Source organism: Athalia rosae, chromosome 4 (genome assembly GCF_917208135.1).
Source record: "Athalia rosae chromosome 4, iyAthRosa1.1, whole genome shotgun sequence".
Taxonomy (NCBI): Eukaryota; Metazoa; Arthropoda; class Insecta; order Hymenoptera; family Athaliidae; genus Athalia; species Athalia rosae.
The window spans coordinates 13,664,040-13,690,479 of NC_064029.1; the positions used below are offsets into that span (position 1 = coordinate 13,664,040).

At 44.4% G+C, this 26,440-nt stretch overlaps 1 protein-coding gene across 10 annotated transcripts in view; it reads left to right on the plus strand.

The window, feature by feature from the left end:
* LOC105693636 (POU domain, class 6, transcription factor 2) overlaps window positions 1-26,440 on the plus strand; it is a 98,307-nt gene that overhangs the window by 41,002 nt on the left and 30,865 nt on the right. For 6 of the 10 annotated variants that reach the window (XM_048654767.1, XM_048654769.1, XM_048654771.1 and 3 more), the window contains exon 3: window positions 13,872-13,967. The exons of 2 other annotated variants lie outside the window; for them this stretch is intronic. In XM_048654767.1, the coding sequence (XP_048510724.1) occupies window positions 13,872-13,967 (96 nt within the window). 2 more of the 10 variants (XM_048654776.1, XM_048654775.1) reach the window with 2 other exon arrangements.

The following is a 26,440-nucleotide window of genomic DNA, read 5'->3' on the forward strand; positions in this document are numbered from 1 at the left end:
ATTTTTCCCGGAGTCTTATAATTTCTTTATCGCGTCACGAGCGGTCATCCCGAATTCGCGAAACTTCGATCTCCTCTTGAAGCTGTACAGATTGCGGTGGCGGGGTTATTTTTACGATCGACGAATCGCTAAAACTGCAGTCGAGCTTTATGCATCAGCGAAATCATTTACTTTTTCCCTATCATATTATTCACATAAATACATACCCGGTAGCGCATTCGTATTTCCTCCGTTTCCCCCCCTCCCCCCCCCTCCTCGCAGCCGCGATCGTCTTCCATACCGCATATTATATTCTCCCGGCTTCTTTATTTTTTCATGTTCCTCCTCTCGCTCTCATCCATTTTCTGCATATGCGTCAAATCCATCGTCGTTTTCACTCCGCGGCACCGTGACTCTTATGTATATATACATAGATGTATTAACGCGTGAATAAATTATCGATGTACGCGAGTACGCTCTATTCGTAATTCATGTTCTTTAGATTCTTCCTCCGTTGTACTTTTTTTTATTTTTTTTTTTTCTCCTTTTTCTCTATGACGATCTACGCGCGCTACGCCTACGTACTACCACGTGTCGGTATATAAGACGAAAACGTTGACGTCTAGCACGCGGGCATATTTTATGTACAACTGCGTCGATGGACGTCTGAATAAATTGTGTACCGATATTAGTGTACCCCGTATAATGTGTGCATAAAGAAACGTATAAAATGATCAATCGTCAAGGATGGTCAATCGAACCGTATTCGGTTGACCTGGAATTACACGCTCTCGTTTCATTCGGCGTTCGGGTATATCACCCCGTAACGAGAAAGGTAAACGCACTCTGAATTTAGAATTCAAAAATTCTGCAAAAATCCAACGACCCATATAATCTTGTGTTTCAATTGCACCTGACGATCAACCGTGTCTATACGTAACGTATCTAGATACGAGGTAGATGACATCGTGCTTTCGCTAGATAGTTAACAAATAAGAACTACATAATTAATTACATCGATGTTATATATTGTTATTGTACCATACGTACCTACCTACCCTCTCCCGCCTGTACACATAGGTGTACATATAGAGAGCACCTTCGGTATACGGCGTATAGAGGTATACGAGAGCGATATTATCGGCATGGCCAAGCTAAGCCCAGGTCAGGTATATAGGAGACAGGGAGCGGGTGTTGAGTTAATGTTTGCTAGCTGATTGATGGTGTAACATCATCCCGGTTTCACTCCCCCTCATCCCCTTCCCTCTTTTACTCCTCCCCCCCCCCCCTTGTTTCCCCCTTAGCAGCGGCATGCATATGTATGCAATGCAGTTACTCCGAACACACGATCACCTCGCGTACCTTACAAGCTCATATTATTGCACCTATATTCGTACATACCAGCAACAATTCATCCATTTATCTGTGAATTTATATCAAGGTGTTTACGGAATGGCGTTGCTCTGTTCGTGGCGTAATGAGAACGTTCTTATTCAACGACTGTTCAATTTTTCATTCGGATGTTTTTTGTTTGAATTGTTTTTTTTTTTTTTTCTTTTCTCACCTCGATCACGCCGTATTTTACACGCGGTTAATTCAACTGAGATATTCGATCGGCAGCTACCGAGATACTTTATTTAAGCGTCTAACGATAATGTACAAGTAACCGACACGGTTTGAAAGAAAAAAGAAAAAAAAAAAAAAAGGAAAAATAAAATTCCTGGGTGATTTCTCTGGACGATGAACCACTGGATTATATAGGTGCATATACTTATGTATAATATCACATGCACATAGGGAATATTCCGTGGTTATATACCCACGTCGGGCAGGCCGCGGTCCCCGGATCTCATTAACATTTTTTCCCTTTATGTTTCAGGTGAGTCACGATTTCTCTCTTAATACCGAAAGGTATACGTGTACACGAGGTGCACGTGTTCGTTCGCTCGTACGTACAGATGAAAATATCGTGAGTATTACAAGCTTTGGCCGTTGTACGTCACACGCGTACACACCCACACACCACCTCACGTACATACATTCAATTAGTTTGGAAAATTATGAAAAATTTGTCAAACCCGAAAACACTCTCTCCACTAGTTTCACCCGCATGAAATTCCGTCGTGAATATCACGAGACAAAATTGTATTTCGAAATATCTTCACCCGCAATGATTTATCCCGTGCATCGCTCGATAAAAAACGTGACACGCACCGCTACTGATGTAAAAGAAAGAGAAAATAAGATAACTTTCGATGAAATCGATATGATGTTAATTTCGAACGGATAAAGACAGTTTGGTTCCTTTTTTTTTTTTATTTTTATTGTTGATTTTTTTCTCTCAGCTCGGAGCTAGAAACAGGCATATAAGCGTTTGATCCCGCAGAAACTGGATATTCTAGTTTTCCCGCGTTACTAATTGTGCATCTAACTGCAGATCTCGATCGAAATGCTCATTTCCTGTTTCCCAGTTAACGTAGGAGTCCGGCGATCCGGTTGAGAAGGGATGAGAGGAGGTTGGTTAAGGGGGTGCTGCAGGTGGCGAGAGAGAAGGAAGGGGGAGGGGGGGGGGGGTGAGGATGAAGGTTCCTGGCGCATCATTAACTTGATTAATGTCGAAATAAATCAGGTGCTCGGGAATAGTATAGGTATACCTACTCAATAAATCCAATGATTGGAGGATAATCATAAGTAAATAGGATATAGAAAACCGATACGCTATAAATACATGTATTATACATGCGGAATGTTGATTATAATAAATACAACTATTCGCGTTCAATCGAATTATCATTCAAACAAATAATACGTCAACAATTTTCTTTTACTTTTCAATTTCTGAATTTCCCAACCTTGTACACCGGATTTTTTTGAGAAAATTTTTTTTTCCTCTCTCTCTTCGTTACTGGAAACAACGGAGTTTCCATGGAATCTTCTGGTAACCGGATTTTACCAACCGATTCGATTGTCGAATCGAATCCGTTGTAAATTTCTTCGGTTACGCTTATTGTTCCACGTACATCATGTTATATGTATATCGCTCTTGCGAGGAGTAGGGAAAATTTTTAATTCGTTCATCGAATAAAATTCGTTGCTCCCCGTCTCTCGAGGGCGTAGAGAATTTTTCTCCGTCGCCCGCGTGAACCGCGATCGAAATACTTTCGTTACATCTATCTACAACGTAATCCTGCAGTTTCTGCAGTAAAAAATTCCTCGCCGAAGAAAAAAACTAACGAGAATTGACCAGGTGAAACAAAAATGCAGTCGAAAAGAGAGGGAAAAAAATGTAGCGGGTGAAAAAAAAAAAAAATATAGTAATCTAATAAAAGCCTGTCATTAATTGACACGCGTTCGTTAGCTAACTTACCGTGTCACGAAGAGCTATTTCGACGGTAAAGAAAAAAAAAAACGGAGAGAGAAAGAAAAAAAATGGAAGGAAGGGATAGCAAAAAAATTGTGGTACAGCGTCGGACCCAGTTCGTACAAAGAGACAAACGGCGGTGTCGATCCGAGACCAATCAACGGCCGTGATGGTAATTACAAATAAATTGAAGACCATTTTCTACATTTATTTGCCTACCCCGAAGCGAGGACCGGAGATAAAGCAGCTAAAGCCAATCGGTATCGAATTTTTTTTTTACAACCGGATAAGGTGCAGAGTGCAGGACATGTACTTTATTATACGCCTGCAGCCGGTGATTACGTTAACTCGATTTGATAAAAATAGAAATAATCGGCTACCGCCACATCGGGGCGTTTTCTTTTTTCTCAGCGTTCCATTCTCTGTTGCTATATCGAATTAATTTTATAAACGCGTGAGTTTTGGGAGGTCGAACGGTTCGCCAGCGGTATACGTTAATTAAATGATGGGATCATCGGTAATTATCGCTGTAATTATGCAATCATTTTTGGGGGGGGGGGGGGGGGGGGGGATACGATTTCGATTCGGTTTGGTTTGGCTCGGCTTCGATTGGCTTCGCTCTCTATAGTTGCAGCTCCGGAGATGTAATTTCACTTCTGACAATGAAACTCGAGGCTACGAATGCACGTCAGCCCTTCGTCAGTGTTATTATGAGTTCGACATGGGATTTTAATAATACCAAACGTAGATACATATCGCGCGACGCGCTACGGACCAATACAAATCGTCTGGAATCTGAGACTGATTGATTGTTCGTAATTTAATTATTTTCTTTTACGTCACACGAGTTTTGATTCCGCCGTATAAAAGTACGTTTCGAAAGTTTACGGACAAAGATACGAGGATCGTCGTCGCTCGGAACGGCACGTTGTTTCATATCAAGCAGCTGCCATCGTCATTGTTATATTTATAAAATATATATATATATATTTCGAATCGCGTAATTGAGGTGGAGATATATCTAATTATTCACGTGATACATATGTGCGATATACGCGTCCGACGTACGTACAGGAGACGCCTTGAATCTTACGACCCTCTTAATAATAATTTTTAGCTGAAACCCGAGAAATGTTAATTGAGGGTTATATTTATAGAACGCGCGTATATCTAAGCAGCTGAGATATATCTGCGAACGTACAAATATATATATTTATATATACCGAACACATCTATGTACATCTATAATATGTAACGTATGTATACCACATCACATCTCATGTTTAATGGCTGCAATTAGGTATTTTAATTAGCGTTCACTGGCAGCTGCCTCTAAATTAGGCCTCGGCGAAACAATAACCAACGATTAAAGAACCTAATTAACTCTGCCTTCGCTGGCAACAATCTGAACTTCGATTATTTGCTGCATTCGCCGGAGGATTAGATCGGCGGAAGAATTTCGAAAAAATTACAAAAAAAAACAACGAGTAACGAGCGTGGTATCTTTCGAAACGTCGAGCGAATCGAGGTCTGATTCCGGGGGGGAGGGAAAAGAATAGTTTTTATCATAAAAATATCTGCACATCTTTTTCCGCCGAATCCTACATTATCTCGCGATACAGAATATAACCCTACGATAACCCGAAGCTCCGTAATCTAATATAGCTAACCATGTACGAAAATAGAGAAGGTAATAACTCCTACGGCTTCCGGCTTAAAATTAAAAGCGAGTTAGTAAAATTCGAAAATTTGTCCGAGTCTATTCTATACCTGTACAACGTACGTGCCGGTGCGAATCAGAGTGCAGAAAATTCATGTAAGCGCTTAAATTTTTTCATCTGATCTTTTACGGCTTCGTTTCGGTACGCTGTGCGGCTAGCTACTAACTGCTAACGGATAAATCCCAAGTTAGCGGAATTATGTAAAAACTATAACGTATTACACGCCGTAAACTCGAGCGAGGGAAATCCACCCCTGGGTAAAATATTCGGATATCCTATTTTCCGCGAGTTACCGGAGTGAATCGAAACTTTATTTTCCAACGACAAATCTGCAGCGAGAAAAATTCTTCACCTACGACGTTTCGACGTGAGGGCGGGTGTCGAAAGAAACCGGTGCGGCGACGACTCGCGCAAAATTTCGAGTTCTGTCTTTTGGCTGCGTTAACGTTGGAAATGTTTAATTAATGTTTGATATTAGCATACAGAGACTGGGCAGAATCTACGACGTTAACGCGGTGTTCTGTGTCAAGTTGGTCGCTGCCTTCGCAGTCCGTAGTCCAGCACGTCTGTTCCGTCCATTTCTCCGCCCCCTCTGGCTGTCCGGCTGTCCATCGAAGTAGAAACGGTGAGTTTCACTCGCAGGACTATAAAGCGGGCACGGAAGCACAGCGGACGACATTCGCGCTCACAGTGGTCAGGCAGTCGTGGCCAGCACACTCCTCCGGCAGTGAGCATTACGAAGCCCCTCCGCAGCCGGTAGCTTCTACCGGCAACGGCCACTAGTTACATTGACTAAGGTTTCAATAACCTAATGAACCCCAACGCAGGGTATACCGAACGAACTTTCCCACCACCCGCCACCCCCTCTCGTTTCTCCCCTGTTCCGACCTCTCCTTCGCTCCTCCCATGACCCTGCGGACCGTCGCCACGACCTCTTTGACTGACACCTTGACCCTGCCAACGCCTCCGCGGGTTCGCGTCGATGATACTGACGCGAGTTCATCCGGTAGCCTCTCGGCGAAGGCGTCGAGATCCCGTCGGCCGATTGAACCCGAATTCCGGTCGAAACGAGGATGCGATACCGATCGGCGATCACTGAATTTATATCGGAGCAATTGTTCCGGTGAAAATTTCCAAAAGTCTCGATTAATTTCTATACAGCGTTCGCGAAGCTTGTCACACACGCGGATGAAGTGGTAAGTCGGAACGGACTGTACACCCACGTGTAACAGAATGTAAGCCAGATCATTAGCGGGACGATTAAATTAAAATATTTGATTGCCCAAAAGGGTTATCCTTCGCAGACGTGGTATATCTGTATCGCTAACGCCCGAGCTGGCCAAATTTGAAATGCTAAACAGTAAATACGCCTAATGAACACGTATGCTCGGCCGTACGTTCGCGTATACGTTGGTAAAACCGTTGACATTAATGCCGTTGGTATTTGCTCTGCTAAGGCTCGGATAATAGATTCATCCTTCTCGCTTCTTAATTAGGAGTCAAATTTCAAGTTAACACCTCGGTACTCGCGAACCTCCGCGATTATATTCCGAGCGGAACTCGTGTCGCGTCTTTTTCAAAATCTATCCCCGGTCTTCGTATTTTTCCCCACACGCGGGTTAAACGTCGCTTGGTGAAAAAATTCAAACTATACGGTCAACCGTTATTGGCCCCTTTTTTTCGCGCGATTCGCATGCACGCTTTGCATTTCATTAGACACGGGTCGTATCTGTTTTTCTTCTCCTTTGGCAGGAAGCATTAATATTTATAGCGCATAATGCATCCATAATCGGCATATGCACATGATATTACGCTCCATTTGTCCGGGATTTATAATCTCCGATGAACAATATAGGCGCTTAATATCATGCGATGTTATTAGAAGCCCCCCCCGCCCCCCGATTCGTCAAACGAACGATACGAAACGCCGAATCATTCGGCTGGTCGATATCAAAGTCTGCAAAACCGTCTGGCGAATGAACCGCGGAATTCAGAAAACAGCAAAGATATCCATGGGGTTAAGAGTACCGTTGGATTTCGTCCAATAAATCTTCGACTCTCTACGCAAACGTGCCAACAACGGCTTGTACATCCATACAGATGTAAAATCCTATCCATATTCCACTTTACCGAAGAACGGGAGAAAAAAAAGGTCAAATAAAATAACAAGTAGTGAAACACTCGGCGAAGGTTTTTCTCGCGGCAACCGAGCGTTTGGTGCTTGTCCGTTTCATTCACTGGTAGCGGTCGACTCATAAAAATGACGATTGATTTTTAAGACCGACCTCGGACTGCGCCCGTCAGATCGAGAAACGACTAACGGTCGGCTAAATGTATCGACAACTCGTGAATAAGCTGGAGAAATGTTTGGCCGTTTAGAGGAAAAAAAAAAAAAAAAAAAAAAAACCCTTCTCAACGGGGTCTGCGTGTGTTTACAGATATAGACCCCAGACCGTTCGGGGTGTGACGTTATCTAAGTACAGAAGGTCCTAGAACAAGATGACCGTTTGGTAGGTAGGTAGCTAGCTGGTCAAGATGTAAATTAGGGTTGTGCCAGGGTCGTGGAAACGAAGAGAGAGAGAGAGAGAGAGACCCTGGCACGGCAGAGGAGGGTTACCGGAGGGTGGTGGTTAGGAGGAGACTAAGTTATCTGCAACTAGCAACTCTCCTGAAATGGAATAAGGTTCTCAATGTTCGTGGCAATCAACTATTCACCAGAGGACAGACGTTCGATCCACGCTCCTCGATTTCTCGGGATTCGCAAAATTTCTCCAAAGTTATTCAGCTACGTCTAAACGCTCTTTTGATCGAAAAACCTGCAGGTGATGTCCCTGCGTGGAAATCATGTCGGTTCACAGTTTCGTAATAATATCACCTGTTTCTCTGGCGCACCTGCTGTCTCGTGTTACCGGCGACAGACTCGCGAAGGGATCGTTCCACCCCCTCCGGTTATTAACCGATTTTTGCGTCGATGCGGATGAAAGAAATGTCATAGTTTTCGTTGTGGGTACGGATCGTTCGAAAGCACCGCAGTCCGCGAGAATATTATTCAATCGATCCACGTAGATCGAGGTGTGAGTGATTCTCCCCTCTCTTCGTCTTCGTTCTCCTCCCTTTTCTCTCTCTCGTCCTTAATGACTGTAAGTTGGGAACCTGTTTCCCTAAGGGTAAGAGAATAAGGTGGGAGAGAAGGAGGCTGAGGCGGTAGTCGTTATGTCCAGTGTCTCGGAGTGCGGCTGCGGGGGAGGGGGAGGGGGGGGGACGGTTGTGGCCAGTCAACGGGGGTAGAAACGTACAGGAGTAGGTTGCGCGAGAATGGCGTGATGGGAGAGGGTTTGGCGGGAGTTGGATGGGCTTAGAGGTCCCGAGTACACGCGGCGAGGTTCGGACTTGAGAGATCAATAAACGACCCTCCAACTACGACCTGGACACTCAACCCATCCACCGCGTCAGCCCACACCAAAGCTCCTTTGCTCTTGGCGGACACACGTCAGTTACAATTGCCGCCCCTTCCCCTCTCAATTTCAGCGGTCGGATGGACCGGTATTTTGGCAACCGAGAACTTTGAATGGAAAAAAACCGAATCGTATCCCTCGCCTTATATTCCTCCGCTGTTCTTGGACTTTTGTCTTTTTTGTTTCCGCGCCGTCTTCGCGGAGCGTACGGTATTATCAAAAATACATCGAAATTTTCTCGAATTCGAATTCGACGATACTTCGACGCTGATTTTCGACTCGAATTCGCTCGTCAAATAATGGATAAGTTTAGCGGTAAACTCGAGGGTTTTATGGTCTATCGAATAGAGCGATGCATATAAAGAGTAGGTGCTAAGGAGTTCGGAAAATGTCCTCTTCGGAGTTTCTACTCGCCTGGTATTCGGATCATCCGATATAACCCGGTTCACTTATCCGGTATAAAGGCAAAAAGTAGTGTAGGTTAGCGGAGGGTTTTCCAAGCGTCGAGCGGAGAGTTTAGGACTTTTATGGTTCGGCGTGTACGCTCTCTTTTCCCTCCGTCTACCGTTTTCCCTCCTCCCTCTCTCTCTCTCTTAACGGCGGCAGGGTGGAAGTTCGTGGGTGCCGCGAGCAACTGGTGGTGGAAAAACACCCCCCCCCCCCCCCCCCCCCCCCCCCGTTCGCTCTCGTATCGCGAAAGTCTCGCTTAGCACCCCCCGTACCAACCGACGACTAACGTTCGGAGCGACTTCGATTCTTTTTTATTCTCTCTTCCCGTGCTTTTTTTTCTTTTTTTGCTCTTCCTTTTTCTTTTTTCATTCATCTTTTTGTCAAATCGCAAATCGTTAAACGGTGGAGAGGAAACAACCTCGAAGGGTGGCGTCGAAGGACTGTGAAAAAAAGATGAGGAAAAAAAAAAAAAATGACTTTCACACCGTAAGTTTTCTCCCCTACCGCCGCGCCGTTAGTCGCTTCCTGTTTATCGCGGCATCTCGGATTCACCCGAGTTTCATTTTAATCGCTAATAAATCGCGATCGGAATGTTCGCAGTCACTCGAATCGTTTCCATTTCTTTCCCCCCGCGGTGGTTTATCCAGCTGGGGCCCAATTAATCGGAACTCGAAGAGTACAGGGATATCCGTGATAAGGTGGAAATTAAAGAGAAAGTTTCCGCTCGCCGTTCAAGGGTTGTCTATGCTTCCTTTTTTTTTTTCGGCTATTTTTTTTTTTTTCTTCTTCGTTTCTCGTCCAAATACCCTTCGACGAGGGCCTAATTCGTAGCTGTTCATTACGCCGCGCAATATTCACAGACTTAATCCCTCAGATCAGTGGGCGGGATCCTAAGCCATCATTAAGACTCGAATAATTCAGGTTAATAGCAAACTCCGCGTGGGGTAATCCTAATTTGCATTTCGGTGTTTGCACCGAGTGCCCAACCCCACCGACCCTGCCAAGAATAAACATTCTAGGGTTGAACGTCGGACGTCGGACGTCGAAGCTGGGGCTACTGTGCTCGGACTTTTGTCTACCTCGGACGGACGTCAGCTGCTGGTGTTCCCGAACTGTAGAAGGAAGTTATAGCGAACGGTTAGTTGTCTAGGAGTTTCTTGGTGTCCCTCTGACAACCGTCGACACCATGTTTCTCAGTTTAATATATACGGACTGTTAATTACCTGATTTAAATTCCACCACGTTTACGATAAACGTATATATATATATATGTATATATATATTTTACACGCGCATAATACCTCAACACACGCGACAAGATTATACGGTTGTGGTGTCTACTGTACGAAATTTTCGCGCCCACCGCACTCGCCGTGCTCCCCCTTTTTTTAGAATCTACATTGCAAAAATATATACGTATACGAGTTAGGCGAATAAATCAAATATTTCCGCCAACTGCGAATAGACGGATGGATAGATGCACGCAGATCCGAGTATGGCGTACGCATCTAATTTGGTTGTCTGGGTAAAATTGGCTCCTCCGCATTCGCGATGTGGTATACAGGGACCCTTCTGGACTGTCCGCGTCGGTCTTGAGTCGAGTAGGGGCGAACGGTCAAGCTGCTGTTTAAGATAGAACGAGATAAAGCTATAGGTCGTACACGTTTATACGTAGGGTAATAGAATGAGATAGTCTACGGGCAAATACAGGCTATGCATAACAATCGATCTCGCTAGAAACTAAGGGGGTGGTGTGGCAGGCCAAAAAGGAAGGAGGAGGAGGAGGAGGAGGGCGAGGAGGAGGGCGAGAGTAAGAGAGAAAATGGAAATGGGTGGTGGGCGAAGGACGGGGTTGTAGTCGAAGCTAAAGCTGGAGAAGCAAACTATAGTGTACACCGAGCAGCGGGCAGATCGCGAGTAGACAGCGAGGGATTCGGGGGGAGTAGGGGGGTAGGGGGTTTGGGGGGTTGGGGGGGGGGGGAGATGAAGATGGGATGGACTAAGGCCGGCAAGATGAGGGAAGTCTGAGATAGCCACTGGCCAACACCACATCTGCTAAAACTCCCCCTATATATATATATATATATATACCACCACTCCCGTAATTCTCTTGCCTCAGCTTAAAGGAGGCTTACTCATCCGAGACAAACCCGCAACGCTGACTTAGATATAGGTACTTGGACAACTTGTAACTATTTACCGTTTAATTAATCCACCCACCACCACCGTCGAATACACCGTCGAATATACCGCCGTTGTACCCTCTTTGACGAAAAGTTCACTCTGTACGTTCGCGTGAAAATATTCGAGTCGCTCGAGAAAGCTTGGAATTCATATCGCATTCGCGAAAGATCGAATGAGAAACTTCGCGGGGTCATCCGAGGGTGGGTGGGTGAAAAAAAAAATTCGGTCTCCCGAGACGCGAGTACTTAGGGATTCGCGGTAGAGAGGGAGAGGGAGAGGGTTGAAAAGGAACGAGAATCACCGGACAGTCAGGTTAGAGCGTAGCCATCGATCAAGCCGCATTACGGAATTTGCATGTTATTTACCCGCGAGCCACCGAGTACATTTGTTTGGATTATCCCTGAAATAAACCAGTGTCCGTCCACTTGAGTTTCGCGTAGGAAAACAGACAAATGGTCCCAGTTTGTCTACTTTATGCGCATCTATATCATTCGGGGCCAGTCGCGCGTCATACGACCGGGTTACATACGCGTGCAACGTCATATTTACTTTTTCCTCCATCCAATTCAGCGCACCACGGCAGATGTTATTCACCGTGCGTTTCGTTCGCTCGTTCGCTACACTCGTCTACGAATCGGTTGGGTAAAACGGCGGGAGACGGCGGTGCTGGTGGCGGTGGTTTTAACCGGATCAACGATGTTTGTACGCTCTTCCAAATAATGTCGTGAACTTCGTATAATTCGATAAAATTTCACATGTATTCTTCTTCGCTGCATCGCGTCGCACCGCATCGAACCGAATACCGAATAGCGACGTATGAAAACGCGACGCGGCGTCGTACGAGTCTGGTGTACGTCGGTGGTTCGTAAACGCGATTCTCGTTGGGTGATAAAAGTTTTTCGCGAATAAATGTGGATGTATAGCTAGATGAGGAGGTTGCTTTCGCCTGAGGTTGACGTTGTTGTATATATATATCTGAGTTATTGCTGAATGTATATAAACGGACGGGATTGTAAAATATTCCTTGTACACGATTGCGTATACCCAACGGCGTTCGTCTCGTCTTGAACTGGAAAAGTATTAAAACGTCGGTTATAAGCGATGTCGATTGAGGGAGAGTTGATGAGATCCAAAAAAGGTCCGGGATTCGCCTAGATTAGCATTTGAAATAAAATGAAAACTGGCAATCGCCGTGATGTATTCCTTCCCTAATCAATATTTATTGAAATTTATTCTAAATATTCTTTCGTATTGCTAACATCCGATAGATAGATTTTATACAATATACATTTATATGAAGGCAAGCGTATATATAATATTCGCAACTTTATGGCAATTCAGTCAATTAAATCGAGTAAAAGACCAACTCATAACATAAATATGTAAACTGGAAAACATGACTTCGGTGCTCCCTCTCGACCGCCATATAAGCCCAGGCTTGTCCATCAATGTCCGCGCGGCTCCGCTTTATCTCCACGCTCTTTCAAAGTAGCGTCGTACCAAATGTAATGGAAACTGTTTATCATACAAGCCATACGTATCATACGTACCCGTATATAATCGACGAATCAAAGAATTTTACGAATACCTAACCTACCCATAGACATTTTACATTCACGATAAACCGTTTAACGTCCGCTTGTAAAATCTCCGACTCACAGGCTCATCGCCCGTTTCTAACTCTGCTCTACCTGGACTTGGAAATTCATTCGACAATCATCGATCTCATCGTAGAATTGTTTATCGCATTTTTTTTTTTTTTTCTTTCCATCAAATTTCTCCGTCAATTCGTGATCAGCGTAGGAGGGCTGGGTTCTATAAGATCCGTTGATATCCTCGGAGCGAATTTGTCGCGTATAGATGTACGTTATATTTATATAGAATTGGAGAGAGAGTCTAGGCGCTAGGATTGAATTTGTTCTGTATAAAGTTTAGCGACGCCTCCGCGTCTCCTCACGAGCTTTTAAAGGCAAGTATAGAGATTAAGCCTCTTCTCCTCTCTTCTCTCGTTTCGCAGTAGTGTCTCTGATTTAAACTTCCTAAACGATTTCTTAATATTCCCTCTCTCTATTTTCTCGTTCTTCCCGTCGCTTCTTCTTGTTCCCTCCTATTTTAATTCTACCAACCTCCCCCCGCCGTCAGCCCGGTTATCCGAGGGAACGACGACGACGACGAAGACGGAGAGAACGAGTACGACGACGACGACGACGACGACGACGACGACGACGACCCCTTTTCCGCTTTCAATTCTCTCTTTATCTCTCTCGTTCTGGACTCCTCTCTCCTCTCTCCTCCGTTTCCGTATACCTCGCCGCGGCTTCGAGGGCGTAATTAATGTTTAGCATCTACATTATTTGTTTAGTTTCATTTCATTATCTTCGGAGGCGCCGGCTACGACGATTTTATGCAAATAGAAACGCGAGCCAAAGTTTTGCCCCGTCTCTCGGTCGGCGAGAAGCCTGCACCAGCCCACCCCGTCCCTTCGCCTCCCGCATCGCCTCACTTCGCCCTTTTCTTCGACACCCCCCCCCCCCCCCTTGTACTCCACCCTTAACCCCACAGCAACACAGTCAACGGTGTACCGGCATCAACCCCGGGCCATCGCTTTTATATTATTATTTCGTTCTGTACTTGGGTTCTCGAATAATAAATTCTATTCATAATTCATTATGCTTCTTCGGCGCTCATTAATCCTTTGATTAACTGTATTTCATTATTCAGATTAACCGGCCTTGTCTCGCCTTCGAGAGCGACTCGATCCTCGGTTGGGGGATGCATGATGAGGATAGGGAGGGAGGAGAGGAACACGAAAGTGAGGTGAGGTAGAAACAGACACACGTTCGTCGAGTTGTTAATGACGTACATTCACAAAGTTTGTGTTACAGAGATGAGTCAATTGTATGAGAAATGTATGGCTTTTCAATTCACATACAGTTGTACAACTTATATATCTATATCCAGCTACGAAGTTTCGGATGTGCGCTCACACAAACACACGCGCACGCACACGCGCACACGCACGCACACGTGTGTGTGTATACGGATAAATGTAAATCTTCGTCTATATCGGGCACACGCGCGGGGAGGGAGGGAGGGGACTGTAACTGCTCGAGTATTGTGCATAAATAGCGATTGTAAACCTATATAATTTGGTACAAAAGATTTTCTTAACTCACCCATATCAGCCTTACCCCATATAAATTTACCAAAATTTCATTCGTCATCTTTAGCATTTGTTAATAATAGAGGCAACCTTCGAATCACTCGCAGCTAATTCCACAAATATTTCTCACATTTCACGTAATATTTTCCTAATTAGCATGAAATGTTTTTACCCTTGTTGTTTTTTATTTTTTTGTTTTTTGAATAATTTTAAGGAAGGTTGAGGGGGTAGGTTACTCGTCGGTGTTGATACGTGAAGTTTGATTAAAAGCAAACGGAAACAAAGGCGATTGTCCGCGCGCGGTTCGTGCGGGGAAAGAAGAAACAAAAACGAAAAACTGAAAGGTAAAGAGAGAAAGTAAAATAAATAAAAAATAAATGGAAAAAAATTAAAAAAAAAAAAAAAACAAAAAAAAACAAAGTGTCACCCACGAGCGGTGCTGAGGGAAAGCTTTTATTATCCAGTTTTAATTTAAGCAGCCTTGGGTGTAAATTAAACACGGTATCCTCTTCCGCTAACAATGCACAGCATAATTAAATGTGTGTTTCAACAAATGCCGAGGCTCTACCACCCGCGAAAACCATCTAAGCGCCATGCCAACCGCTTGAAACTTCTAGTTTTGCTCTCTTTTTCTATCCCTCTCTTTCCCCCCCTCCCCCTCTTTGAGCTTTTTCTCCGTCTCCGTCTAGATTACGTATCTCAGAGTATATTTCTCCACCGCGCACATGCGGCCGGTGCACAGCACTTCGAATGTTAGGGGGGGAAGAATTTGCTGATTCGAAATTAACGAAAATTAATTATTAACCGCCGCGATATTAATTTTCAAGATTAATTCCTCGGCAGCGATTCTGATAATTGATATCGGATTGAAACGGCGTGTATAATACTTCACGCGACTAACGCTGCGAGCTCATTTTCGACAATTTGGTCTTTCGATTTTCCTGGCTTTTTTTTTTTCATCTACCAAACAGCCTTCGGATAAGACGTAAAAGGTATTAACAAGTAGACGATTTACATAGGACTTACATGAATATAATTTTCTGCAAAGTTAACATACGCGGGACGAAGTGCAGCAGATAACGGTAATATAATACGACCGCGACGTTCGCGAGATAGTATAAAACTCATAAAACCCCATATAATTAAACATTAAAATATCCCCGCCGACAACTTGCTGGGGGCTCGAGTTTTTACCGTGTAAAGTGAGAGAAAAGGGCAAAGAGGATAAAACGAGCGAAAAAAAAAAAAAAAAAATGAAATTAAAGAAAAAGTGAAAAAACAAAAAAAAAAAACGCCCAACAATTTTTTATTACAATGAGCTTTAATTAACGCACGGGTGGTATAACTATTCGCATAATTCATTTTCTCAACATTAAATTACAACGGAAACTAAAAGACCAAGTTCCAAGGACTCGCACACATACGTCCGCACGTACATCCACCGCATCTACTTAGTTTTGTCGGAGCGGTGGTTGAATGTAAAAAAAAAATTGTTTTTTTTTTTTTTTTTTTTTTTTTTTCTCCCATACCGCGCAGAGCACCGTTAGAATGAAAATCATGACACGCTCCGGCAATTTAATACATGAAATAAAGTAAAGTAAGGAACAATAAAATCGTCGGTCACGAAGTAAGTATTTAACTGGCGATTAAAATCTTAGCAAAGTCAAGTCAAGTTCTTATTCACAGCTTCGCGAATCGGCCGAGCACTCACCCCTCGCGGGTTTATCGATCTCTGTCCACCTTTCTCGCTCCACGTTACCTCCATCTCCCACTTCGGAGGACGAACGTATGATTGCGTTTGCGGTATAAACGACGAGTGGAAATCCCATGGAATATATGTATACATACCTCGTGTATATAATCCGTAATGATTTCTGAATCGAACAAAACAGGCGCGATATCAGAGCGGTGTAAGGTGTGGATACGTGTAACGTACAACATATATATATATATATATATATTTATAAATGCGTATATATGGCATGAAATTTTGGGATATGTAAATAGCCGCGTATGTACGAAAGTTTAAATTTATGTACAGTTGTTTCTGATCGATAAGTGATAAGGGAAGCCTATGTATGCTACATGACGAATGAGCCAGTAATGAAAACTGACAGATACAGTAGTATAACCGCCACACGTAGAGTAGCAAAGCCAACGGTAGTACACCGGTATATGTAATACGAGTATAAATTCAAATGATTTAATGAAACGTGGTAAATACATATATAGGATTCATTCATGTACATATGTACTTACATGCGCGTACCTATATGTTCATATGTATAGGTACACCGGCGCGATGAGAGACCGACGCACGATAACGTAAACGATATTCCCTCACTTGCCTGTATCGCCATACAGCGATACCGCGATACTTGCTCTCGCGAATCTATCTATTTATCTATACATCGGTACAATCTAAATACAAGGATAGTATGCATCGGATATATTACGGTGGGTTATCCTCGTGACAACCGTCGTCGACGTCCCGGCCTCAGTCATCGTACGTGTATTTTATGAGAGCGAAAGTAACTCGCGTAATTCTCCGGGGAAGAATATAAAAAAGATATTCAGACGCAGTTACTGCGCTATATATTATATGTACACGTATATATCTATACCAGCTCCCGTATCTATTCAACTATATGTTTATAGAGAAATTGAATAAATTTACAAGCTCAGCGTATAATCCTACATTATTTATATACCTCGTGTACGTACACGGCGTACGTACGGATAGAAATCCTTTTTTTTTTATTCTCCTTCCTTCAATCGTTTCATAAGGTAGAATTTATCGAAGAATATTTTCACCTTTCTCTTTCGATGTGTTCAAAAATTGAAATCGATAGAATTTTCTTCGGCGCGAATCGAATAGGGCGGGGGGAGGTCGGTATATAATATGTACGATCGTCGTACGTAGGAGTGAAAAATTCTAGTCCCGGTGTCCTGGAAATAGTTTGAATTGGGGCGATGGAAGGTCGCCCGGGTGCTTAGGTGTTACAATGATTATTCGAGAGGGACAGCGAAAGGTAATTATGCGCGATAGGATCGCGGGGGTGGGTGGGGGGGGGGGGGGGGGGGCTAAAGAGGAGGTGAGGTAAAAGAAAGAGAGAGAGAGAGAGAAATGCGGAGATAGTAAAACGGTGCTTGAACACAGGCATTGAAACGAAGATGGACGAACAGCTGCCGTACTTTGCGCCAAAGGATAGGGTACCGACCGACTCTAGAACTCGTAATTACACGCTCGCCTATAGGTGTCCAGAAAAACACCACCGACCGTTTATTCAGCTGATTACGATTCAAAAATCGTTAGCGTTGAAAAATTTTCAAGCGAAAACTTTTCAAAAAATTATCATTTTTCAATAAGAGAAAAATTCCCAGATTCTAACGAAGATTCAATAAAAGTCCGTCGCTTTTTCTACATAATACACGAATGATTTGTCAGTCGATTCAAATGAGGCGAGTTAAATTGAGACTTTGAATCGAGTCGCGTCGGGGTTATTAACGACGCCGGGACGCCGAGCGCCGTTGAAGATCGACGTGCCGCATGTAGCTGAGAGAGCATAAATTGTTCAGTGGGTGAAACGTCTAGAGTCAATGCTATTAGGTATAGGTATATATATACGTATAATATATATATATATATATATGTATAAATTATTATGTGTATATGTAATAAGATACAGATACAGGGAGGACGTGACAATCGGTGAATAACCGAAGTAACTCAAGCCTACCCAGTCAATTGCACCAATTGAAACGTGAACGAAAACGATGAGCCCGATGCCTCCTTCGAACGATTTCACGCTACGTGGTTAACATCTCTCTGTTCGCTGATCGATCTGTAGATACGTTATACGTATATACGTATATATATATTTGTATAATGAATTATATTTTTGAAGAAAACTGCCGTAGCAGCTACGGCGCAGCTGAGATCAAATAAATTGGTTAATTAATATTCCGGCCGATAAACACTGGGCCGATATTATTTCAGCGTTAAATTTTATGATATTCAATGGAAATAACGGCGATTCATCGTTATCGATCACATTTATCCACAATTATAACAAACGCCTCGGTTTTCCGCACGAATCGATTCACTTCTATACACGTACGTGTGGGTATAAGTAAAATTCTCTCCCGTTTATTTTCTGAAAATGTTGAGGATAATTGTAACCGGGTAAATCCTGTATATAATGTATACACATATATCTATATATGCTATAATAAACTTGCCGTATCCAGGCGTGACGCAAGGATCATTGCGTAATATCGTGATAATCGAGTCACGAACTCTGCGTGGCCATAACAAGTAATGTAAAAAGTTTCCGCGAGCCGAGGAAAGAAATCGAGTGAAACTGTGTTTCGCGCGCTCACGTTCGCGCACATGATACGTACGCATTGGAAAGATAATCCGGTCCGATCGAACAAAAAAAAAAAAAGATCAATTTCAGGAAAACTGTTGGAACAAAAAAAAATTCCAAAATCTTCAGAGATTCGTTAAATGGTTTTTTTTTCTTTTTTTTTCTTTCTTACAAATTGGGTTAATGAATCGAGATTAAAATTATAATGAGAATCAATTATGGTATACATGCAGAGCGAGTAGGAACGGGTAAGAGCTCAGAACGCGACGACGGTTTGTTCGCTCATTGAAATGAGGACTCATAAAGCGATTAGATGAAACGAGAACGCGCGCGGTTCGTTAGTAATTTCACCCAAAGTTTGTCGTTATAACGTACGGGAATATATTTCGGTACACGTCTATATCTTACAATTTCGGATGATTCCCGCGTATCACGTATATCGTCGTACGCGTAGATGTTGTACATCACATCGGTTCACGTGTAACGCGCGCGCGCGTTTACTCGTTATTGCTCCAATTGTAAGCGTTACACGCGTAAAATTCGCGGACGCGATTTCTGCGGTTAGTCGTCGTTTGGCCGACTCGGAGAACGGAATAAATTATTCCGCGAAGCCTTATTATCCCGTAGAGCCAATTTTTCTCGGTAGTCCTTGAGTTACACAATTTCATATAACGGCTGCGCCCCGCCACCACCACCCCCCCGCGCCTCTCTCTAGAATTATACCGGGCATAAGAAGAGTCATTAGCAGATGCTTCTGCATTAATGAACTTAATTCTAGGCTATTCTAATGATATTATAATGTTAGCGTATAGTGTCGGTTAACGCGGTGTACAGAGAATCCTTCACGCTCCATGTGCTCGACGAACCATATATATATATATGTATATTCAGATACCATCGACCTTTGCGACGATACGCTTAGGAAATCAAAGGAGCGACGTTCGCCAAGATTCGTGTATAATCGGCTCGACGATTTTCCTTTTGTTTTTTTTTTTTCTCCAATTTTTTTCGATCGTTTTACCGATTTTTCCGCGATAATCGCTGAAATCCGACGTGAGAGCGCGTTACGCCGGGACGCGATGAATTTCGTACACCGTGAAACCGAGTCCTCACGTTTGTTGAAAGGTGAGAAATGGACGGTGTCTGAGTAATATTTCGTCCCGGGGCTTGATATTAATTACATAACACCTCTCGCGAGTTGAGACTTTAACCCTTCGCTCAACCTTCTCAGACTAAAATCGCGTTAGCTAATCTCAGTCGAGTCCTGAGCGGGTGGCTTAATTTCCATCTCTTTGATTTTTGGCCGACCCCTCCTCTATAGCATCGCGCGCCTTCTCGCCTTCCCACGTTCACGGATTCTCCTCACCTTTTAGCCGTGGGATGGAGAGAGAGGAAATAAAGCTGAAGAGTGAAATAGAGAGGGAGAGAGGGAGGGAGGGAGAGAGAGAGAAATGTAAAAGCGGGCCAAAGACTGCTAGAAGACTCGTCGAGGCGCACTTTGCCGGGTTTTACTCCAACATCTAACACCGAACGCAGCAAGGTTACGCCGGGTTACCGGCAATCTAATAAACCCCATCCTCCCTCACCAGACCTGCCAACCCTTAAAGCTCGAACAAGCTTTCTTTGATGTCTTCAGCTACTCCGAAGCAAGTGACTTTACTTAATATAGTTTATATTGTGTTGACGACACGCCGCACATTGCTGGAATTAACAGCTAATATATTTTCTGGAGATGAGGTGCCCCGGAACATCACCGTTAATATCGGTACGATGCATCCTTACATCGTCCACCCCTCGTAAGTGACCTGCAAAAGATGTAAATCCTTCGCCGCTCCTCGGCTACACTCGATTTTCGATTTCGCGATATATCCCGGAAAACTGATCGCCCACATTTCCTGAGTGAAATCACTTCGATCCACTTCCATCGTCATCGGATGTGACTATGGTTGTTGAATTTTTTGACAAGAAACGCACGGTGCAAGGCTGAATTCAACTTTTTTTTTTTTGCATCACGATATTAAAAACGTTCAACGTTCAGTCAGGTTCGTCACCTGTATTACACGGGGAGCGATAGGCGTACAAAATGTATAGCGAAGGGTAATCGTCGCGTAGGATATAAAGTAACCAAAGGGAGCGAGGGAGACGACGAGTGGCAAACCCACCGCTGAAATTCCTCGTGGTTTTCGATGGAATTCCTCCAGCTATGTGTAGGTATAACCGGGGGTGTGGGTGGCCCGCGTTTGGTGGTGGGAAAGTGAGATGCAAAGGATCGCGGTTAAACGATTAGCGCACGATTCACATTTCGCCTTCACCTTTTAACAAGCTCATACAATACGTGAATCAATCAATCAATCAATCAATCAATCGATAGATCGATCGATCGATCGATCGGTAATAAGTAATAATAACACGTGTATACAGACGACACTCCCTCCAATGAATTGCGCCATTAACTTTGTCAGATTTGAAATTCTCCCATTCGATTTCACATCGGTGGTATACACAATACGCACGTTGAACGTGGTCCGATAATGCGTGTATAGGTATATCAAACGGCGATGGATACAATAATAACGACTGGCGTAACGATTACATTTATATAAGAATAATGACAACGATAATAATAGTTTCTATAATCGCTAATTGCTAATTACTAAGCCCTAATCCGCAGGCGCACGGTAGAGAATGACACTCTTGGTAATCCCGCGCGTTGGTTTCGAACGTGGCGGAGACTATCGCGAGGGCAAGTTATAGTACACGGCGTTCGTTCGGTACTATCGATCATTTGGCAGGCCTCATAATTAGCAATTAACTATATCCATTAGTTGCTGATATAATTACTACACACCCTTCACTCCCCCGCTATAGTATATCTATACCTAACCCCCTTTCACCCACCCCCCCCCCCCCCCCCCGTTTTCGCCCACCTCCCCGAAGCACCAACCAGCTTCCATCGTTATATGTACACACCGTCTCCCGACCGACTATAAGGTGAGGTATATAAGGTGCCTGAAATACGTAGATATATATATGTATATGCATTCGAATGTTGTATAGGTGACTCCGTGCAAGGGGTGATTTTCCCAGCATTAGTAAATCAGGATAATTATGAGATCGATTATCTTCGATGGTAGGGGAATCGTTCGACTACTACTACCACTACCACCACCACCACCACCACAACTCTAGCTACTATATATACATATGTATACCGCGTATTAACTAAGGTTGGTATAGTCGCTGCTGCTGCTGCTGTTGCTGCTGCCGCTGCTGTGGCTGCTTTTCCTGGAGTTTGAACGAACCAAACTGAACTGAACTAAACCGAACTTCCCTTGACGCAAAAGGCGGCCCCGCTTGATTCAACGGGATTCCGTGATAAGGTTGGATTAAACTCTAAACAAATGAAATATTACACCAACTTTATCCCCACCTATATAAACCCTCCACAAAGGTTGGATACATAAACCGGACAGTTTGATTATTTTTCTCCGCAGAGGGTGAAGCGTGATCGCGAGTCTTCGGTTCAACGTCTATACCGCGTGGTTATAATGTACTTGAATAACCGGCGGTGCCCGATGGAAGGAAGAATATGAAGGGCGCGGGTGGTAACCTTTTCATGTTTTTCGGACATAGATTATACTGCACCCCTAACAATTTTACGATCGCTGATTATTACCATCGAGTGTTGTCCGCGGTAAATAGTGTTGAAGAATTTCCGAACAACCGCCTTTATAACAGACCCTCACCCCCCACCCCTCCCCTCGCGCAACGAACGCGGCGGTGCTTTTCTAATACTTTGAATTAAAGCACGCGCTCCAGAATCAACGTAGAACCATCCTTACGCCAGACGACTACCACCGACGTCCGTTGATTGCGGAATTAGAATTTATATGGATCTTTGCACGCAAGCAGTGGTTATCAGCCGTATACGAATATACATACGTTATACCTACGTCGAAGGTGATTCTGATCGACGTTTTACCTTCGAGGGATTCGATGATTAATTTTTTTTTTTTTTTTCTCCTCCCTCCTCTTCTTCAATCGACGAATCGTCGAGGCGTATCCGTTTCGTGTACGTCGAGAAACGTTGGGAATTGTTTTTTTTTTTTTTATTAAAATTTCTTTGAGGTTGAAATCAGAAGTCGTCGTTTGACGCGGTCTTATGCATATGTAAGACCCCTTGGTCTAGGTGTACGTACCTACCCCTTGTACCCGTACCCGAATTGATGAAATTTCCAACAATAATTGTATCACAAATGGTAATTGAATCTGTGGAGCAACGTCTATTTGAACAATAGTTGGTTATATTATGCAGATTTCCTACGTAGCCGGGCTCCTCCGTTTCCCCCCCTCCCCCCCCCCCCACATTTCTCCGCTACAGCTTCTCTCTGTATTCGTTCGCGTGTGTGTGTGTGTGTGTGTATACCTTACCGACGCGGCACCCCTTTCCTATCTGGTTAAACATACCCGCGGCAAATATTCTCCAACTGGCAACCTGCAGTAACGCCCTAAAACCATAGATACCGATGGACTCACCTAGGTCAGGTGTAGGCGAGATACACACGCCTCGTGACCGTTGCCTGCCACCCGCCATTATCGTAATTGCACCGAAACTCGTTGGTTTGAAGTTACGAACGAACCGCGCGGTGATCATCCGGTTTCGAAGGTAATTGAATTCGCGCAGCCGATGGAAATCGGTTTTGCACTGCGCGCCGAAGAACGATCTCTTCGTAAATTTCAACGCCTCTGAAAATCTCGGCTCTTCTTTTTCTCTGTGTAGCGTGGGATAAAACGTATCCACTTCACGTCACGCGACAAAGCGACGACGGTGCGATGCGATGCGATGCGATGCGTCTGCACTTCGCACGATTTAAAAAGCATTCATGAAAATGACAGAACTGAAAGGTGGTCCCCCGAGTACGCTTTATTCCGATCGCGTGTCCTTTGCACGGGAATACCGGTGAGAGTTTGTTACCTCCGATCGTTTTGCCCTATCCCCAACATAAGCTGAAGGTGCGCCGAAGCGACGCAGGGTTGGTTGGTACGGTGTATAACTGGTTATGTAGGACACGCGTGAAACCGAGTCTCTGTTATATCCAGAGCGCTGGGGGTGCGGAGCGGAGCGCGAGCGGGAGGCGGAGGAGGAGGAGGCGGAGGAGGAGGAGAACAAGAATGAGAACAAGTACGAGGATGAGAAGGACGGACGGCGTATAGAAGCGGAGCCGAGTACGAGGGGGGAAGGTTGTGTCGGTATTACGAACGTGTTAGGGGTTGTCACCGGATCCCTGAGGGGACGACAAAAGGACCGCACGCGTCGGGACACGCCAATGGACAACGTCATATTGCCACACCGAATTGCTATTGCCGATCCGTATTATGCGTCGCGTGACTCGATCGGCTAATTCTTACCACCGCCGCCGCCGCTGTTACAAAAATGCACAAACAAACGCAAATCAAATCGAATGAGACATCGGGCGATCCGATGATTTTATCGGTTTACGGGGGACCCCCGTCGACGCGACACTTCCTACCGGGGTGTCTCCCGTAGCTGGTAGTTTGACCGGGCATTAGAAATTCCGTCGGTCGTCGTCTACTACTTCGAGTTCGGTCTAGGTAAGGGAGGAGGGATCGGTGTTGGTTTCGTTGGGCCAGTGGTGGATGTCGTCATGTGTGAGTTCGGGTGCTCGTAGCCGGTGGAAACACTACGCGGCGAAGTCTACGCGGATTTTGTTGGCGGCGGTGTTGGAGTAGGTAGGTAGCGACCGATGGGGGTGGTTAGCGGTGCCGGTGCCGGTGCCCGTTTCTGCTGCAGAGTTGGTAGCCCTGTTCGCTTCCTCGCTTGCCCGCCTGCTTGCCTGCCTGCCTGCCTGCCACCACCTCATTTGAATTTCTAATTAGGAAACCTCCATGCAATTATTGGATTAATGTAAATTACGAGAGCGCGCTGGGTCTCCGCCACCACCCACCACTACCGGCGCTACCGCCGCCGCCGCCGCGCAAGGGTGAAGTTTCTCTCCCTTTCTCCCTCTCCTTTCTCTTCCACCGTACGTCCGTCTCTATCTTTCTTCATCTCTTCGCCGCGATACCTCCGTCTTCTTTCTCGCTCCCTCTGCAGGGGGATAATTAAAATCCCTTGATTAATATGTAAATTTAATAAGATTACTGTTCTAGGAATGTCCGCGACAGACAAACCGTCGGCGGTGGGAGAGGAAAGTAGACGGACTTACCTGCACGCGCGTATAAACTCGCGCTCTTTACACAACTTTGTTGCGTTCGTTTCCTTGTACAAAAACTGCGGATAGGAATTTATTTCGCTACCAACTACTCTGTCTCGTATATCCATTACGGTTGAAACCGTGCCCGATACAATGTATCTCGAGTCGCGTGTCAAGATCTCCCGGACTTATAATCGCTTGTAACGTTTAGAATATCGTAATAGATCTCTGCCCGTGTACCGTACTTCCCTTCAATCTTTTTTACACGGGGTACTGAATCTACAAGGAATCGCTTGACCTTGCGTACGTGCAACTTATATGAGCGAGCAGGAAATAATTTACTGGCGTGCTAAAAAAAATTCTAGATTTCATTGGAACTTGAATACCCTTTTGTCGCGAAACGTTATGGTTACGAGACGACACCCCGCGTGCCGATACGCGAAACAAAAAAGGAAAGCTTTTTTTCCCAGCATCTTTTCTCCTCTGGCAAATAAAACGGAACCCTACCAGCAGCGCTATATCCGAGGTGAGCGAAGCGTCGATCGCGAAGTCGTAGCAATTCTCGTCGTCGTTGCCACAAACTGTTTGATCGCGATATGCAAATCCGCGGGAACTCGACGCCCGTGCAATTATAAAGCACGGTGTATAAGCTGCCTATGGATATGTGTACGTGGAATACGTCAGTTGGTGTAAAAAAATATTTGAAAAAAAAAAAAAAAAAAAATCAGCGACAGAGGGGGGTGAAATTGTGAAAAAAACAAAACAAAACAAAAAAAAAAGAAACATATCCCTCGTGTTGCAGAAGTCCGGCATCAGCCTGTCAGTCGAATCGGGCGATGCGAGTCTCTAGTTGGACAAAAACGCGTCATGCACCGCGCGAGGGGTGCCGACAAAATTCTGGGTGACTACAATTTTCGAATCGTCCGTCCGTCATTTTTATTATCGTTCGGCGATTCGTATACGACGAGAGTAACTCTTCACTCGATTTGAAGCAAAAAAAAAAAAATTATGAAGATTGTTAGTTTGGGCTTCTGAACACGTTGTTTTTTTTTTTTTTTAGTTTTTTGCACAGCCTATACGGGTGGTTAATTTTTCTTCTCATCCCGACGTTTTGATATCTGCAATTCTTTTTTCTCCATTCCCTCAGCGATTCAAACACAACTGCAAAGTCACCGCGACGCGTACGTGTACGTAGGTACATGCATAAATACGGGGAAAAATGGTATGCTCGCTAACGGGAAAGGTTATAGAGCCAGTGCCGCCGTCGGTACTAACAAACCGAATAAAAATAATGCACTTTCATGCATTCGCAAATGAACGTTGTCATTTCATTCGGGTTTTGGTTCGCGCCGTTGGACTTCCACCGGTTCGCCGCGGGTTTGAAACGGGGGGAAAAATACAGACGGGAGGATTATATGTATATTCCAACGGGGGAGTAGAATACGCCGCTATAATTATGGATATTGAGAATGGCTATCATTGATTCGTCGGTGTTAATGCACCAACAGCTTTTTAGAAAGGTATCATAATTATCATAACCGA